This window comes from Cibotium barometz, chromosome 18 (assembly GCF_041138505.1).
Source record: "Cibotium barometz isolate CiBa-2024 chromosome 18, ASM4113850v1, whole genome shotgun sequence".
Lineage (NCBI taxonomy): Eukaryota > Viridiplantae > Streptophyta > Polypodiopsida > Cyatheales > Cibotiaceae > Cibotium > Cibotium barometz.
The window spans coordinates 45,947,923-45,966,966 of NC_141063.1; the positions used below are offsets into that span (position 1 = coordinate 45,947,923).

Sequence of the window (19,044 nt, forward strand, 5' to 3'; positions counted from 1 at the left end):
GTTGGTTGGATGGCTGCGAGTTAGGAGCCTTATACTTTGATTAATGCATGCGTCAACATGTATTAATTAATAGGTTAGTATAAAGTTTAGTTTAGTGTGCTTACTTGCATTACAAAGCAAGATCTCCCTCTCTCTCTCTCTCGCACACACGAGAAGGTTCTTTGTTTACTCTCTTACACTTGATCTATTGCTATCGGGCTTGCGAGATATATATTAGTGCTTTTAACACTTGTTTTCTTGGAATACCCTAAGGGCCTCCTTTTAGAAAGGCACGCTAAAAATGTGAAACTTTTGGAATTTATATAGCGAAGAGAGAGAGACTAATTATATATATATATAAATCGTGTTTGCTATTTGTGTGTATATATATATATATTATTTGGCTATATATATAATATAATATATATATATATTTTGTATTTGGCATATAAATCTTGTTTGCTATTAGAGCGAGAGAGAGGGAGAGGAGCACCTCTGTTCAAACAATGTCCGATCCTATGAGCGATGCTTCTCTCTCACCATCGCCAAGCCATGGCGAAGAAGACGAAGAAGCAGCAGAAGGAGAGGAGGAGGAGGAGGAGGAAGAAGAAGAAGAAGAAGCAGGGCAGAGCATTGCAGATTTGGAGCTGGGAAACCCACTGGACCATCAAACATCAGTAGAAATTGAACTTCAACAGCAGTCTGGCGAGAAAGAAGACGCCGCCCTTGGCCAGCAGCACAAGGAGAGCCAAGAGGAGGAGGAGGAGGAAGAGGAGGACGACGACGATATGGACTCGGACCAAGCCTACACAGAGAGAGAGGACTTTGAACACGCAACAGCAAGAGCAGCACCAGTAGACCACCACATGAACATGAGCGAGGACTATGACCCTGCTGATCCCTTGGCTTCAGAAGATCTCATGATGGAAAAAGATGACCTTGAACCTGAACCCGAACTTGAACCCCAAGCAGAGGTTGAGGAAGAAGACACCGAACCTGACTTCATGGATTTTCTGAAAAGGCCCACTGAGGAAGATGATGGAACCCCAGAAGAGCAGATGGACTTTGTTCGAGAATTGGAGCGTTTTTTCGCAGAAAGAAAGATGGAGTACAGGCATCCCAAGTTCTATGGAGAGAACCTCAACTGTCTCAAGTAAGTTTGCTGCCCCTCACACTCACACCTATGAACACAAATGCGCAACATCACACCGTTTGCTAGGACAGCCCCCCCTTCAGGAGTGGCAGTTGGAATATAGCCATGCTTTACTTCACAGGGAGCTGTCCATGCAGCGAGCATTTTTTTAGTCTGGAGGGCTGTGCAAGGCTTCACACTTCACAAAGCAAAGAGTTTTCATCAAAAAATTTCATGGATTTTGAGACATCCATGCCAAGAGGGTGTCCAGGTGGGTGTTAGAGCTGATTGTTTCCTAGACAGTCTTACCATGTTTGCTGCTTGGGTGGGGAGTGAACTTTCTCATAGATGATGCAGACCTGAACTTCCTTGTGCCACATACAAAAAATTAACAACGGCTTCAGTGAACACTCTTAATTTATCATATTGCAGACTTTGGAGGGCGGTGGTGAGGCTGGGTGGATATGAGGCGGTGAGTACCCAAACATGCTATAAACTCTTGAACTTCTTGTTCCATTGTGTGTGTGTGTGTGTGTGTGTGTGTGTGTGTGAGAGAGAGAGAGAGAGAGAGAGAGAGAGAGAGAGAGAGAGAGAGAGATATTAAGCGTCACGCCCAATGGGCCTATGAGACAATAAGTGATACAATAATGTCCATGGCATATCTCATCATGGAATGGAAAATAAAAGAGAAACAAAGAAGAATAAATAAAGTAATATTAACGTTTACAAAAGACCCAAAGGGTCTATGAGACAATAAGCAATACAATGATACCATGGATATATTGAGCCGTGGAAAGAGTAACTCAAAGAAAAGGAAAAAGGACTATCACTAGTGTATACAGATGTGATGTCAGCATGTGATCTTGTACTGGGTATTAAGCGTCACACCCAATGGGCCTATGAGACAATAAGTGATACAATAATGTCCAATACAATAATGTCCATGGCATATCTTATCATGGAATGGAAAATAAAACAAAAACAAAGAAGAATAAATAAAGTAATATTAACGTTTACAAAAGACCCAAAGGGTCTATGAGACAATAAGTGATACAATGATACCATGGATATATTGAGCCGTGGAAAGAGCAACTCAAAGAAAAGGAAAAAGGACTATTACTAGTGTATGCAGATGTGATGTCAGGATGTGATCTTGTACCGGACACACTAGCCATGATCAACCAACAATGATGCCCTCCTCATCTGATATGGATCTGGTGGCCGAGAGAGTATTTGCCCTCTGTGATGGAAACATATCATTGGCAGAGAGAGAGAGAGAGAGAGAGAGAGAGAGAGAGAGAGAGAGAGAGAGAAGAAAGATATATTAAGCGTCTACTAAAGACCCAATGGGCCTATGAGACCAAAGTGATACAATAATGTCCATGGCATATCACATCATGGAATGGAAAATAAAACAGAAACAAAACATAAACATAGCTATCTAACGGGGGTGATACAAAACTGTCCATGGAAACTCATCATGGAGTACTATAAACATAGAAACATGAGAGTAGCATCAGCTCCCTGTAGATGGTATACCACCTTTCAAAATATCAAGCATAGGGCTAATGAGTATGGCTGAGAGGTCTCCCTCAGTTATGTCGCATGGAAAGGTAGCTCGATGGCGGTGGGGCATGTCCTGGATCTGGAGCTGATGAAGGGATCGTGGCCGACGGCCGGGGGGCCAATGACGTCGGGCACGCTGGAGTGCGGAGGCCCGGTCCGAGGTAACTCCTCTCGGGCGTGAGAGAAATGAAATGAAATGTTATATTAACGTCTTCAAAAGGCCAAAGTAACCTGAGAGAGAGAGAGAGAGAGAGAGAGAGAGAGAGAGAGAGAGAGAGAAAAGAAGAAGAAGAAGAAGAAGAAGAAGAAGAAGAAGAAGAAGATATATTATCTCATGGAAAAAAAGACAACATAACAAAAAGAACTAACACTAATCCCTAGGTAAATGTACCAAAAAGGTCTTTGAAAGGGTCTATGAGACCAAAAAAGTACTACAATGTATTTGTTTTGATGTCACAAACCTCTAATTTTTGGAGATGTACATGGCATATTAATCTTGGGCATGCGTATGGATCATATGGGCAGGGTAGGGCCCATATGGAGTGGCATGATATTTTGGATCTCGGGCAAGGCTTGGTGGATATCATTGGATGTGGTGGATATCATTGGATGTTTTGGATCTTGGGCAATGTTGGGTTTTGACAAACCCTAATGTTCAATACACAGAAAACAACAAGAACACAGAGTAGGGAGCAATAGAGAGCTTGAAAGTGTGAATATACTAGAATGAAGTGATAAAATGTGTGCAACCACAAGTACCCTAAGCATAAACCCGAAATGTAAAAGTATAGGTGTTCGGACACACCAAATGTCAAAGGGGAAAAAACCTCTATAATGTGTAGAGTGAAAAATCACCCTTGGTAAGTCCCCGTTCACATGGCCACTACCACATATGTATAATCCTAAAATCCCCCATGTAGTGATAGTGTGAACATGTGCAAGGTAGCAGATCACTCTCCAAGCCTAAAGCTTTGCGGAAAGATTCAAACTTTTCTCGAGTCAACGCCTTCGTAAACAGATCTCCAATGTTGTCATGTGTAGGACAATAATCAAGTTGATTTCCTGTGCATGTAACCTCTCTCTGACATAGTGATAATCAATCTCTATTTGCGTGGTGCAAGCATGGAAAATTGGATTCCTTGCCATAGCCATAGCACTTTGATTGTTAGTGAGAATGGGAGTGGATGTTGGCTACTGACACCTACGAAGAGCTTCCATCAATCTCCTCAACCATACACCCAGTTGTAGTAGTGAAAGATGCCCTGTACTCAGCTTCACAAGATGATGTGCCACAGTTGGTTGCTTTCTGCTCAATCAAGATATACATAAGCTGCAAAGGAAAAAGCAATTCCCACTTGTGGATACTTTGGTGTCATAATCCACTAGCCTAATCTGAATTACTATAAGTACCGAAATTGTTGGACATGTCATCCCCAACATTTAATCTCTATTTTATCCCATTTTATTTTCCCTTTTATCGAGATATTTATATGATGTAATTAGGAAATTTTCCCATATTTTTTCAGCTATTTTAGGCATTTTTATCAATCATGGACATTTGTCCTCTAGCCCTACAGGCGGACTGGCTCTAAAGATAGGTATATAAGCACGGACATCGTTCATTCATAATTCATTCAATACTTTTAGTTCTTGGCTCAAGTGTTGGATCTCTCTTGGCTGTCTACTCTCTTGTGTGATCTCTATTTGCTTTTGCTTTATATTGACATATTCTCACATGGTAGCAGAGCTCTTGTGCTTCCACAGATCAGCAAGAAGAGTTTTCAGCTTGCGTTTTTTTTCTCCTTTGCTTCCTTGGTGGTTGTGTTTTGGAGATTTACTTCGAGTACTTCTTTGCTGAGTTTTCCTCTATATCAGCCTTTTTTTTTGGTTTTTTTTCCAGCCCTCTCTCCGTGCAGCTTAACGCAAACGCAATTTGCGTTTTGTATTTGTATGCTGCCCCTACCTCGGACTAGTGATAGCATCGTGCACTTGCTCCGTTAGCCTCTCCCTCCCTCACCTTGATCTCCGATAGGAGTAGAGTTCTACATCTTTCTTTCACCTCACCTTAGGGAGGAGTGGGCAAACCCCTAGGTACCTACTTGCAACCTTTCCGCTGTAAATTCAAGAGGAGGCTTCCATGGCTTCTACACTAACTGTCATCTCTTCATCCATTCCTCAACTTCCCAAGGAATCCATCTTAGATGGAACCAATTATCTTGATTGGGCACTACAGATGAAGACTCTCCTTCAGTATCATTGGCTATGGGGTATTGTTTCTGGTACTGATGCCTTTCCTAATGCTACTTCTTCTGAGGTTGAGATTGATGCCTGGGCTAACAAAGATGCAAGGGCTCATGCCTTTATCTTCGTCAACATAAAACCCTCTATTGCTCGTTAATTTGACAATAATGATAATGAAACTGTAGAAGAATTGTGGGATACCATCGAGAGGAGGTATCACCATGAGAACTTTGTTGAGAAAGTAGCCTTGGAGAATCAGCTCTCCAACCTGAAGAGAATCGATACTGCTAACATCATGGATTCTGTTATGGAGTTCATAACCATTCAGAAGCAGTCGATCTCTTTGGGGAGAAAAGCTATTGATGAGGACTTTGTCAATCGGCTCCTCGCCAAATTGCCTGAGAGTTTCTCTACTTTTTGTGATACTATATCACTTATTCCTTCTACTCTTGATCTACATACCATCGTTGGCATGCTTCAGGATAGGGCCATAAGAGAGAAGACCAGCCAGGATACTTTCGACACCCTTCTTTAGGCTAAGGGCAAAAGTAAATGGTAGTCCAAGGTTTCCACAAGCAATAAAGGTGACCACAAATTTGCCAACAATCCCACTCATAAGGAGTTTACTTGTCAGTATTGTGGGCTCAAAGGTCACATTCAACCCGATTGTCGCAAGAAGAGAGATGGTGGTTCTACTAAAAAAACCCCTAATCAATCCTCTTCATCCACCAACGGTGACCAACCAAACTCAAAAATCTTCTTCCACTACGGAGATTGTCTTCATTGGTATTGAGGAGCTCCGTCTAACTCTTCTGTTCCTTTCACCTCACGTCTTATGGATTGGGTGGTTGATAGTGGGTGTAGGTGTACTACTCATACGACTCTTGATAGGACCATTCTTCATGACATTCGTCCCAACTCGTGTGTCCATTGGTGATGCTTCCAACTTGGAGGCCTCTTCGGCTGGTAATGTGTGGCTTAATTCTTCCCTGGGCCAACCTTCTACCATTCAAGATTGCTTCATGTTCCCAAGCTCCCTAGCAATCTCCTCTCAGGTTTTCAGATTGTAGAGAAAGGATATGGTGTCTACTTTGACAGTTTCGTCCTTGAGATCATTGACACGAACACCTATAGATTGTTGCCACAAGTATCCAAGAAGGTGGTCTTTATCGGGTGAAGGACTTTCGCGGCTCTTTGAATGAGTCCCTATCTCATCTGTTGCAATTTTCTTCACAACTATCATGCCTTGGTAGCTCATGTGGATACAGATTTGTGGCATGCTTGCTACGGGCATCTGATTTATACTTCTCTTCAGTTGTTGTCTTCTCAGCAGATGGTTGAGGGTCTTCCGCCATTGAAACCCTCCTTGTCCACTGGTGTGGCTTGTCTTCATGGAAAGCAACACCGAGATGCCTTTCTTCACGAGGTTACTCATTGGGCTTCTCATATTCTGGAGCTCATTCATATGGACATGTGCAGCCCTATGCGGACTTCTATCCAAGGAGGCGCCATGTACTCTATGCTTATTATTGATGATTACTCACACAAAGTTTGGGTTTATCTCTTAGTAGAAAAATCTCAAGCTTTCTTGTGCCTCGGAGAGTGGGTGACTTTGATTGAGACTATGACCACAGAGAATGTTCGATAAGTCCGCTTTGACAATTGAGGAGAATTCATCTCCAAAGCCTTCCATAATTTTGCTCACAGAAAGGTATAAGCCGTCAATTTTCCACACCTCATACTACTCAGCAGAATGGTGTGGTCGAACAAAAGAACATGACTGTTCAGGAGATGGCGCGTACCATGCTTTCTTTAGCTGATCTTCCTCCCTCTCTTTGGGGAGAAGCCGTGAGCACTGCTGTTTACATCATCAACCGTTCTCCTACAAAAGCGGTTTCTCATATGACTCTAGAGGAGGCTTTTACAAGATAGAAACCTTTCATCTCTCATTTTAGGATTTTTGGTTGTGACGCCTATGTTCATATCCCTGATTCTGATAGATCCAAATTTGATCACAAGTCTAGGAAGTGCAAATTCCTCGGATATAGCTCTGATTCCAAAGCTTACAGATTATGGGATCCGGAGTCGCGATCCTTGGTGATTTCTCGCGATGTTCACTTTGTTGAACCCTCATCAGATGATTCTCGCTCTCATCTCGAGCTTACCATCGAGGTCCCTTCTCCTTCCTTGGCCACCCCAACTCCAACTTCTCCACCATCAACTTCTTTACCCCTTGCCTCTCCACCCCCACTTCCTCCTACCCCACCTTCTCCTCCTCCTCGTGCTCCTGTGCAACGGAAGATTGCCCCCAAGATTCCACTATGGTTGGAAACCACTGTTCGTGATTATTATCTCTCCGATATGGAACTTCATCAGCTTGTTGATTCTTCAACACAATCTTTGACAGGGGCACGTAGATTACATCAGCTTCGTCATTCTTGTAACCTCGCCCTGATGAGTACAGTGATACAATCATATGAGCCTACTACAGCTAAAGAGGCTGTTGCTCTTTCGGAGCAGCGGGCAACCATGGAGGCCGAGATTGATTCCATTGAGAGGAATAGCTTGTGGACCGGCCTCTGCGTTAATAGGTATTGAGGTCAAATGGGTCTCTAAGACCAAGTTTCATGCTGATGGATCTGTAATATGCGGAAGCTTCGGAGAAGGATCGGTACTTCAAAACTCAGAAATCAGCACTCTTTTCGCGACGGAATTAACGCACAAACTGAAAGACGATGTGCAGAAAATAGGGAGAGAAGGGGGAGATGGAGAAGGACACAGTATTGGGTCCCAATTACCCTCTGTAGGGCCCCCACCACGGATGGTGTATTTGTTTTATTAGAATGATGTAAATCTGAAACAAATACAAAGTACTTGACCTTTTCTTGGCTGGAAAACCTGCCCTTGACCTTCAGTCCTTCACCCCTTAGCTTTAGCAATGTTCTTGGCTGTCCTGGCCCTTGGTTGCTTGGAGCACTTGGTGAATTATGAGATGAGATGAATGTTTATTGGCTGGGGTATTTATACCACCTCTTGTCTCCAGTCGGCCAGCTTCAGGACAGCCTCACGACTAGGTCTTATTAATAAAATGTATTCACACTCTAATAAATGCTGTTTTCACACTAGGCAGCCTGCTGGCCATCCTGCGCAGCCTTCTGGAACAGCTCCTGAATGCTGGCCAATCAGCGCATGGGTGTGGGACTGCTCCCTACACCTGGCTGACCTGCTGGATAGGGCTTTAATCCCTGTCGGCTGCCTGTCCAGAAGCTCTAGAGCTGGCCGACAGCCCTCCCAGCCCTTGCCTTGGCTGGTGGGCAAGGCTTGGGCCCTCCTGGCCCCTTGGGGGTGGTTCTACACCTCCCCCATGCCCATACTACAAGTGCAAGTGCAAAACCTTCTCACTGGGGTAGCCCTATGGGCTGGCCCCTTCTCTACATGCAAACCTACATGCCTACAGAGGCCTGGCATCCAGTTGCAAACCAGATACACAGAACATCTGACATCATTCCAGAGGGAGACTCACAGCGCGGACTAGCACTGCTTCTTGTGCAGGACTTTGCACACCTGACCTCGGACTCATGTGCAGGACAATGCACACCTGACCTCGGACGACTGAGATGGATCCCTGGCTGGCTCGTCCCGGACTGGGCTCACATGGGACCAGTTCACCATCCCAGGTCCTGCACCTTCTGTACAGAAATGTCTACGTGGCATCCAAGTGCGGGATGCACGTGACATCCCCTTCTGCTTAACTTGACGGAAGCTGCATAGCCTCCAAATAATCCGTCAATAATGCCGGATAGTCTTCGAAAAATTCTTTGTCGAGCCATACCGCTTCATGAGTTCCTCGGTCCTGAAACTTCGTGAGAAACTGTCGTAGTCTTCGGCCTGAGCCATGCTTGAAACGGTGCAGAAGGATCTGTTCTGGAACCATTACTTCTGCTTCATCAATGATGTCTGGTTCCGCTTCGTCTTTGACCTCTGAAGGGGGTGGACCTGCATATGGCTTCAACCAACTGACATGAAATACATCGTGCATAGTCCAACTCGGAGGTAGCTTTAACTGCATAGACACCTCACTAATCTTTTTCCGGATGGGGAATGGTCCGAAGCTCCTGAAAGACAACTTTGGGCATCGCTTGCCCACCCGCTTCAACCTTTGCTTCATAATCCGAAGATATACCCAATCTCCTTCCGAAAACTTCATGTCCCTTCGGTCTTTATTGGCCTGTCGAGTGTAGGCCTCTTGCGCTTTAGCCAATCTGTCTTTAACGGACTCTAGGATCTCCTGGTAAGACTCCGTCACTCTGTTCGCCTCAGGTACTGAAGACGAAGTTCTGGTTAACAACGACTGGAAAGGCCTTCCAAACGCTGCCTCATATGGAGTCCTGCCAATAGCTGAAGAAAAAGAGTCATTCAAAACAGCTTGAACTAAAGCATAGAAACATGGGACGGGGAACGGGGACGGGGACGGGGACGGGGAACGGGACGGGAACGGGGCAAAAGGCCGTCCCGGGGACGGTGGAAAAAACGGCAATCTGAAAACGATTGTTTTTTTGCAATTTTTTTTAACACACTTGATTTACACTTAGAAACCAAGACATTAAGCACAAAATTGCACCAAAAAGAGGAGAAAATTGAAATGCATAGTCGTATTAGCAAAAAACTATAATGGGGCGCCGATGGCGTGATAAACAAAAGTGAGTGTACAATGATCAATCTAAACAAAAATGCCAAATGGCATAATGAAAGGCCCAAGGAGGGTGTACACTCAAGGCAAAATGACTAAGTGCCAAGATACAAGACTCAAGAGTCAAGAGACTAGGCAAGAGGGTGAAAAGGGTGAAGATCAATCGTGACCTCCTCGGTGAAGTCCTCCATAGGCTGGTCCTCAAGTGGGAGGGGAGGGGGAGGTGGGGGGGACAATGCCTCGGGCACAACCTCAAGCTCCTCTAAAATCTCGGCCCTCTGCTGATCAGAGAGATGTGGGTCCTGCTGTGCCTGCTCCCATTCGGTGAAAGGATCTGCCTTCTTTGTCAAGCCCTTGCAAAGCATTCGCAAGTTGGCACTGACAAACACCAAATCATTTGCACGCTGTACACCAAGGCGGTTCCTCTTCTTAGAGGCAATGTGGCTATAAACTGACCAGAGTTGCTCTAGGCAACTGCTACTGCAAGCCTGTGAGAGTACGCGCACAGCAAATTCCTGCAACTTTGGAGTTTCCGCACCATAATCCTCCCACCAAAGTGCAGACCCTACCTTGAAGCGGTCCGCCTGTGCATCTGCCAAACCAAAAGCCCCCCGCTTCTCTCTATAAATCTGCAATTGGTCCTTGATTGTGCGGCGATCCTCCTCACTAGTGTAAAGGCGATCCAAGGTTTGTCGAAGGCCTTTGCTCACCTCTTTGTCCTTGTGTTGCCCTTTGCCTTGAAACTCAGGATCAACAATGTAGGCAGCAGCATGGAGGGGAGAGTGGTAGGCTTGCCACCTTTTCAAACATAGGGATTTGACCTGTTTATAGTGAGGCTTGACTTTGAACATTGCTTTTAGCTTCTCTGTCATGCGATCCATTGCCTCATACACTTTGCCAATGCATGGTTGAGTGGAATCCACCACCCTAAGGAGATCAATAATCGGTTGCACCATCTCCACAAGCGCCTTGGCCTCCTCCCACCATGCCGCATCATCCGCCCTTTCCCTGCAAAATTTGCCGACCGTCGTGGAAGCCTCTGAAGTGCGTGCAAACTCATCACTGAGGAAGAGTCCCCTCAATGCCCCGCTACATGTACACAAGCGGCCTAGCATGAGAAAGTTGAATGCAAACCTCGTCTCGGAATACTTAAGAAGAGAGAGGCTTGACTTCTTGGAAAACTCGTGCTGCACCCTGTGATGGTTGAGGACAAAGGTCACTATTTTGTTGGCACCCTCAATGACAGGTGCAACCCAATCCAAGGCCCCTATGTCTTTGATAAGGTTGTTGAGGCAATGGGCCATGCAAAAGCACACGGTGATGCGAGGATAGGTTGCTTGGAGAATTGTCCCCGCCGCCCTATTTGCCGGTTCTCCATCCGCACATATGGCAATGACATTCTCCGCCCCCACCGTCTCTAGTGTTGTTGCCCACTCCGCAGCAAGTATCTCGGCACTCTTCCCCGTCCCGGAAGCATCATGGGAGTCGACAAAGTATGTCTCCCCTCGTGAGTAGGCAACAACTCCATGGATGGAGCGCTTTCTAGTGTCACTCCACCCATCAACGACGAGGGTAACACCATTTTCAGCCCATTGCTCTTTCATGTGGTTGGCCGCCACCTCCACGCTTGCCTTCTCCTTGTCAAGGAGAGAGGTGCGGATGGTCTCCGAAGAGGGGGGAACATAAGAGGGTCCATACTCCGCTATCAATTTGCACATGGCCCGAAAGTATGGAGATCTATCCAAAACACCATATGCAAAACACAAACAAAATTCAGATTTTTACCATCATTTAGTCTTTTAAGTTTTAGTCTTTAAAGTTTAAAGTTTAGAGCATGATATTTGAATTTTGAATAGTACATGAGCATAGTGCCAAGGACTTACCGTGCCGCCCGAAATGCTATGTGGTCATGAAAGAAGAATCGTGCCACCGCCATGTCCACCTCCTCTTTCAATTGAGGGTTCCAATTCTCATCAAGCGTACTTTGGCGTCCCCGGGAAGCGGATGCCTCTCTTGATGAACGAGGTACATGCGGCGTTGATGTCCTCACAAAGGATGTGGGGTCGACGGCCACTTGAGGATTGCGTTTTGCCAACTCGGCCGCCTCATAAACCACAAGCTTTTCAAGGAGCTCCTTCTTCTTCTCGGCCGAAACCTCCTTGCAAAATTGCACTTCGTTGCCGGGCTCATGCAAGAAGTGAGCACGCACTTTGTGGGCACCGCCGGTTCGCTTGTAGCCGCAAAGCTTACATACCCATGGTCTTGAACCACCCCCTTGACCGTATTGTGAGCACTCTACCTCATCCCACCAACTCCATCGATGTACGGCGGGCCTCCTTCTTCGTGATGGAGCGGGTGTTGAAGTAGTGGAGGCGGCGGCGGACCCGGGTTGAGGAGAGGAAGGGGTTTGAGAAGAGGATGCCATAGTGATAGAGACTAGAGTAGAGCTTGAGATGGATGGTAGAGCTTGAGAAAGAGTCAAGATGGAGAATTGGGATGGAGATGTTGGAGAAGGAGAGCTTGGACAATGGAGAGGGTGAGCTTGGAGAGGGAGAGCTTGGATGTTGGAGAAGGAGAGCTTGAAGAGGGTGAGCTTGGAGAGAGAGAGCTTGGATGTTGGAGAAGGAGAGCTTGGAGAGGGAGAGCTTGAGCCTTGAGCCTTGGGTCTTGGAGAGGGAGAGCTTGGAGAGGAGATGGCTTGAGGAGAGCATGGAGGTCTCTTATATAGAAGAAGGGGAGCCATGTGGGAGAGCTTCAGCCATGCGCATCACCAAACGGCTAGGAGAGAGAGCCGTTGAAGCCCCGCCCAACGGTCAAAAACTGCGCAACGGCCAGTTTGACCGTTCCCGTACGGACAGGGAACGCCGTTCCCGGAACGTTCCCGGGACGCGTTCCCGGCGTCCCCGTTGCGCTTCCTGGCTGCCGTCCCCGTTCCTCCGTCCCGCGGGCGTCCCGCCCCCGTCCCAGGCGTTCCCCGTCCCTAGGGTCCGTTCCCCCCGTCCCATGTCACTATGAACTAAAGGCAAAAACGATTCCCACTTACCTTGCTGATCGTGGACATAACACTTCAGCACATCAAAGGCCAACTGGTTGTATATCTCTGTCTGGCCATCTGTCTGTGGGTGGAATGCACTGGAAAAATTCGACTTAGTACCAAAATTATCAAACAATGCCCTCCAAAAATGACTGGTAAACTTGGCATCTCGGTCTGACACTATGGTCCTAGGAATCCCACCAATCGGGTACCAATGCCGAATGAATAGCTGGGCAACATCCTCGGCGGTCACATTGGCTCTGCAAGGAATAAGCATAACAAATTTGCTGAACCTGTCAACAATAGTCAAACACTGTGTATTACGCTTACTCGGACTGGGAGGCAGATTTGTGACAAAGTCCATCGAAATGTCTTGGAAAGGACCCTCAGGAATCGGCAAAGGCTGTAACAACCCTATCTTCTTTCCACGAGGAGCTTTCACCTTTTGACAAATGTCACAGCGTTGTACATATGTAAACACATCACGCCTCATCTTTGGCCAATAGTATTGCCGTTCTAATTTCTCCAGAGTCGAATTCATGCCCCTATGACCACTTGTAATGGCGTCATGGGCATCATGGAGAAGAGCTGCCCGGAATGATTTCATGACACACAGTCGGCCTTTGTAGTAAAGCCAACCATCGCGTATCAGAAAATGGCATGGTCCTGTGGCATCCAATGCCTGTTCCCACTGTGTACCGAATTCCTCGAAATCCGCGTACGTGTGCTTCATGTCTTCTAGTCCAGTACCAACAAGGTCAAGTCTAGTGGTCTGAATCGCAGATACTTGTCCCTTCCTGCTCAAAGCATCGGCCACTGGATTGGCCTTTCCTGGAAGGTACTCAATCATGCCACCGAACTGCTGGAATATTTGACTCCAGCGGTGTTGTCGATCACTCCACTGTGCACTTGGCATCGTCTGAATCCAGCGCAATGCCTGATGGTCAGTGCGAACCTCGAAGTCACGGCCATACATGAAATGTTTCCAATGTTTCAAGGCCTGAATGACTGCGAGGAGTTCACGATCATAGACTGAGTAATTCTTTTCGGCGGGCAGTAACTTACGAGACATGTAAGCTACTGGATGACCATTCTGTTGCAATACACCTCCAATTGCGATGTTACTCGCATCGGTGATCACTTGAAATGGTTCGTCCCACAAGGCAAGGGCTAGACAAGGCGCTTCTGACAAAGCCACCTTGAGGTTCTGGAATGCCTCCAACGCTCGTGGAGTCATTCGAATCTTTTGCCTCCTTGTTTTCACTCCCTTTAGCAGATCGGTGAGGTCTGCCGAGAGATCAGAAAACTTATCAATGTGGGTGGAATATGCCTGGCATATACCCACAAATGATCTAATGTCATAAGCAGTCTGAGGTACTTCCCAGTTAACAAGCCACTTTAGCCGGATCAAGTCGAATGCCTTCGGCACTGATTATATATCCCAAGTAATGTACCTGGAACAGATAAAATTCTGACTTCTTTTCATTGACATAGAGCTCGTTGCTTTCCAGCAACTTAAGGACTTTCTCCACATCAATGTCATGCTGCTCAACTGTAGCTGAAAATATGAGTATGTCGTCCAGAAATATGAACACACACACTCCAATCAACTCCCGGAAAATACACATCATCATGCGGTTAAATGTAGCTGGGGCGTTCGTCAAACCAAATGGCATGACCACAAATTCATAGTGGGCCCGTTCTGTACGGAAAGCTGTCTTGGGGATGTCCCCCTCAACAATCCGAACCTGGTGGTACCCACTCTTTAAATCCAATTTAGAGAACACCTTAGCTCCATTCAGCCTCTCGAGAATATAGTCAATTCGAGGCATCGGGAATCTGCTCTTGATAGTCAGCTTGTTGAGTGTAGGATAATCGACACACAACCGAGAAGACCCATCTTTCTTCTTGACAAATAAGATCGGTGCTGCAAATGGCGATACGCTGGGGCGGATGAAGCCAGCTTGCAACAATTCTTGGAGTTGGCGGTCCAACTCCGATTCCATTGCCTTAGAAAGGCGATACGGAAACTTGCTCGGGGGTTCCGAGCCTGGGAGGAGGTCAATCTTGTGATCCTCCGGTCTGGACGGGGGAAGCTGGGGAGGGAGACTGTCCCGAAGAAAAATCTTCTGGAACTTTTCATGGAGAACCGAGTACTTCTCGGAAGCACTGGCCACCGTCTGGGCTGTCTTGATGTAAATCATCGCACACTGTGCGCCTTTCCTGACTGCTCGCTTAGCCTGCAAGTGGCTTATGAGCGGAAAGTTTGGAATACCTGCTGGCTCACATTTAATGGTCACCGGGGTGTTTGACACATTCCGATCAATCTGGAACGTGTGCTTGTCCCACTTGACATCAGGAAGAAACTTGTGAAACCACTGGATACCCAAAATTATGTCAGCTCCTACAAGAGGGGCAACCATAAAGTCACGCACAAACTCTATGCCCTGAATGACTAACTTAGCACCGAGAGCTTCATACTTGACGCTCGTTGTCATACCTGTGCTAAAACCCTCAACCTGCTTGTCCACCGGAGTCAGCTCGAAACGGGCACGCCTAGCGGTCTCTTCCGTGATCACATCCTCCGTGCTGCCGCTGTCAAACAAGACAACGACTCTCTGGCCACCTATGTAGCCAAAGGACTTGAGCAATTCGTTGCGCTCATACTCCTGGTCATGGGCGCCCTTCTGCTTATCTTCGAGCTCCCGGCTAATAATAGCTCCAACTGAAGCACCGGGGGTTGAAGAACTAGGGGTAGCCACTGGGGTCTGTGTGGGAGCTGTGCTCACCACGGAAGCTGTGGAGGCGGCGGCGGCCTTTGGAGGCTTCTTCGGACAATCCCGAGACGTATGTCCTTTTGTGTGACAAAAGTAACATCTACCCTCCTTCCTGTACTGAGAAAGCTCCTCAGCACTCAACTTGCCACCTGTCTTGCCTGCCTCCGCTTTCTGGTCTGGAGTAAGCTTAGACGCATTGTTCGAGTTCTTGGAGCCAGAGGCTCCCGGGCCTTGTCCTGGGGAAGACCGCGTCTGGTTCTGGCTTTTGCCCCCCGAGGCGTTAGCCTTAGGAGAAGCCGGCTGGGAAGTCTTGGGCTTGCCACCATTGTGTTTCATTTCTGCACTCTGTGCAAGCGAGAGTGCGTCCTCAAAGGTGGCTGGTCTAAACATACGCACCTCCCATTGGATGTGCGTGTCCAGGCCATACAAAAACTGCCCTTTCTTGTCCGCATCAGATAAGCCTAATTGTAGACACAAGGTCGAAATTCTATTGGCAAACTGAAGGATTGGTTGCGCATTCTGACGCGCACCCCTGAACTCGTCTTCGAGTCGCTCAAGGTAGTGGGGCGGTAAAAGCCGCTGCTTAAGGTCACGGACGAACTCGTCCCACCCATAAGCTGCCATACCTGATCTGGTGTGGGCATGAGCCCACTGAGTCCACCAAGGAATGGCCTCACCTTCCAAATACCAACTGGCTAAGATCACTTTGTCAATATCTGATTTCCTAACTGCGGCAAAGTAAGCTTCAAATTGATGTAACCATGAATACAGAGTAGTGGGATCGAGTTTACCATTATACTTACTAAAATTCATTTTCTCGGGAAAATGATTTGAGGGCGCCGCCGGTGTCAATCTGGCGTCCAAAGCTCTGAGGTAACGCTCGTGTTCCACTCGTCGCATGGCGTCGTCTTCGCGTTGTCGAATCTCCAATGCACGCATCTGCATCTCAAGCAAGGAGCTTGGTTGCGGCTGTGACCCTGCGAGAGGGTCCCTGTGACGAGGATCTGGTATCTGGGATACGGAAGGAGAGGGAGGAGGAGATGGAAAACGCGACGCTGGAGAGCGAGAACGCTCCTCCAGAGCCAAAATCCGCGCCTTCTGTTCATCCAACTTGGTTGTCTGGTCTGCGATTGCTCGCATCATCTGCTGGAACATGTCTTGTACACTCAAGCCGGGTGCCCTAGCTGGGCTGCCTGGTGCACTCTGGTCCCATGGTTCTGGTTCTCTCTCGTCGCCAAAGTTCGCCATAGCGGGAAAATGCAATTCCTTTCCGGAACACAATCTGACCATCCACTATCTGTGTGGGAGACTTCCGGAGGCTTCCGGAGGCTAAAAACCAACCGTCCTTCGAGGGACAGGAGTCACTCCGAAAGGGGGTAGTCCACCGGCGTCTAAAAACCAACCACACGAGCGAAAAAATTTTCTGGTTTTCTTTGCTGAATCTTCGTCCTTGAAGTAGGCTCTGATACCACTGTAATATGCGGAAGCTTCGGAGAAGGATCGGTACTTCAAAACTCAGAAATCAGCACTCTTTTCGCGACGGAATTAACGCACAAACTGAAAGACGATGTGCAGAAAATAGAGAGAGAAGGGGGAGATGGAGAAGGACACAGTATTGGGTCCCAATTACCCTCTGTAGGGCCCCCACCACGGATGGTGTATTTGCTTTATTAGAATGATGTAAATCTGAAACAAATACAAAGTACTTGACCTTTTCTTGGCTGGAAAACCTGCCCTTGACCTTCAGTCCTTCACCCCTTAGCAATGTTCTTGGCTGTCCTGGCCCTTGGTTGCTTGGAGCACTTGGTGAATTATGAGATGAGATGAATGATTATTGGCTGGGGTATTTATACCACCTCTTGTCTCCAGTCGGCCAGCTTCAGGACAGCCTCACGACTAGGTCTTATTAATAAAATGTATTCACACTCTAATAAATGCTGTTTTCACACTAGGCAGCCTGCTGGCCATCCTGCGCAGCCTTCTGGAACAGCTCCTGACTGCTGGCCAATCAGCGCATGGGTGTGGGACTGCTCCCTACACCTGGCTGACCTGCTGGATAGGGCTTTAATCCCTGTCGGCTGCCTGTCCAGAAGCTCTAGAGCTGGCCGACAGCCCTCCCAGCCCTTGCCTTGGCTGGTGGGCAAGGCTTGGGCCCTCCTGGCCCCTTGGGGGTGGTTCTACACCTCCCCCATGCCCATACTACAAGTGCAAGTGCAAAACCTTCTCACTGGGGTAGCCCTATGGGCTGGCCCCTTCTCTACATGCAAACCTACATGCCTACAGAGGCCTGGCATCCAGTTGCAAACCAGATACACAGAACATCTGACATCATTCCAGAGGGAGACTCACAGCGCGGACTAGCACTGCTTCTTGTGCAGGACTTTGCACACCTGACCTCGGACTCATGTGCAGGACAATGCACACCTGACCTCGGACGACTGAGATGGATCCCTGGCTGACTCGTCCCGGACTGGGCTCACATGGGACCAGTTCACCATCCCAGGTCCTGCACCTTCTGTACAGAAATGTCTACGTGGCATCCAAGTGCGGGATGCACGTGACAGGATCTCTGAACAAACACAAAGCTAGATTGGTTGCGAAAGGGTACTTGCAGATTGAGGGTGTGGAATATGAGGAAAATTTTGCTCCTACATCTTCATCGACACACTACTTGCTATGGAAGTTATTAAACTTCCAAAATATTTATGTTTTTATGTGTGAGAGTTGAGGGTCCTCTGCCCGGGTCATCTCTCGAAAAAGATTTGCAATAATTGTTTTCTGTGTTAATGTGTTTGTACCACCTTGTGTTATAAAAGGCTTCTTAATTTCTTGGATGACCTTGTTTTCAGTTGCGCGCGCGGCCGCCGGGGGGGGGGGGGGGGGTAGGTAAAGTCTAGAAGGGCTGGGGAATCTTATGTGTGGTCAAGCTTCATTTGCAAGCTTGACTGTGATTTGTTGTATCACGTTAGGTATGGCCACTGCGATCTTTTGCATCATGTGGTGCTAGTGACCCCAAATCACCTTAAGTTTGAAGGCCACTTTATAAGATATCACCATTGGGTATTTCGGAGTCTCTTGTGTCTTTTATGTCCACCTTGTATATATGTCAGTATGTGTGTATCCATCTACATGTGGTTGTATAGGTGTGAACACCTATTTAGGTGTGGACACCCCATGTATGTGTAAGTGTGCCTATATGTGTGTGAACTGTTAGAAGTCATCTCCTGTCTTTATCAGACACCACGGCCTTTGTTGTGGGTGTGCCCGCCCTGTATAGGTGTTTTCTCATTTTCTCATTTTTCCTCACTCCCTGTATTTTTTCCCCATTTTCCCTATTTTTCCCTATTTTTCCCATGGTGTGGGAGGTAGTTTTCTGCACCCCGACTGATCCAGATGGTGGCGGACTGCTGGTTGGATGATTTGGTTGCTGGCCGACTTCCCTGTGTAGTCCTGCATACTGGCCGACTATGTGCAGTTGGCCGACTGCATGTATGGGCTGGTCATGGACATGTTAGAAGTCATCTCCTGTCCAGTTTTATACACCAGGGCCTTTGTTGTGGGTGTGCCCGCCCGTATGAGGTGTTTTATCATTTTTCCTCACTCCCCGCATTTTTCCCCTATTTTT

At 47.3% G+C, this 19,044-nt stretch overlaps 1 protein-coding gene across 4 annotated transcripts in view; it reads left to right on the plus strand.

Moving 5' to 3' along the window:
- Nucleotides 1-432: 432 nt before the first annotated feature.
- Nucleotides 433-19,044, plus strand: part of LOC147629400 (AT-rich interactive domain-containing protein 6-like) — a 124,469-nt gene continuing 105,857 nt past the window's right edge. For all 4 annotated transcript variants that reach the window (XM_086812659.1, XM_086812655.1, XM_086812656.1 and 1 more), the window contains exons 1-2: nt 433-1,132; nt 1,544-1,583. In XM_086812659.1, the coding sequence (XP_086668785.1) occupies nt 486-1,132; nt 1,544-1,583 (687 nt within the window). In that variant the 5' untranslated portion in view covers nt 433-485. The remainder of the gene's footprint in view (nt 1,133-1,543; nt 1,584-19,044) is intronic.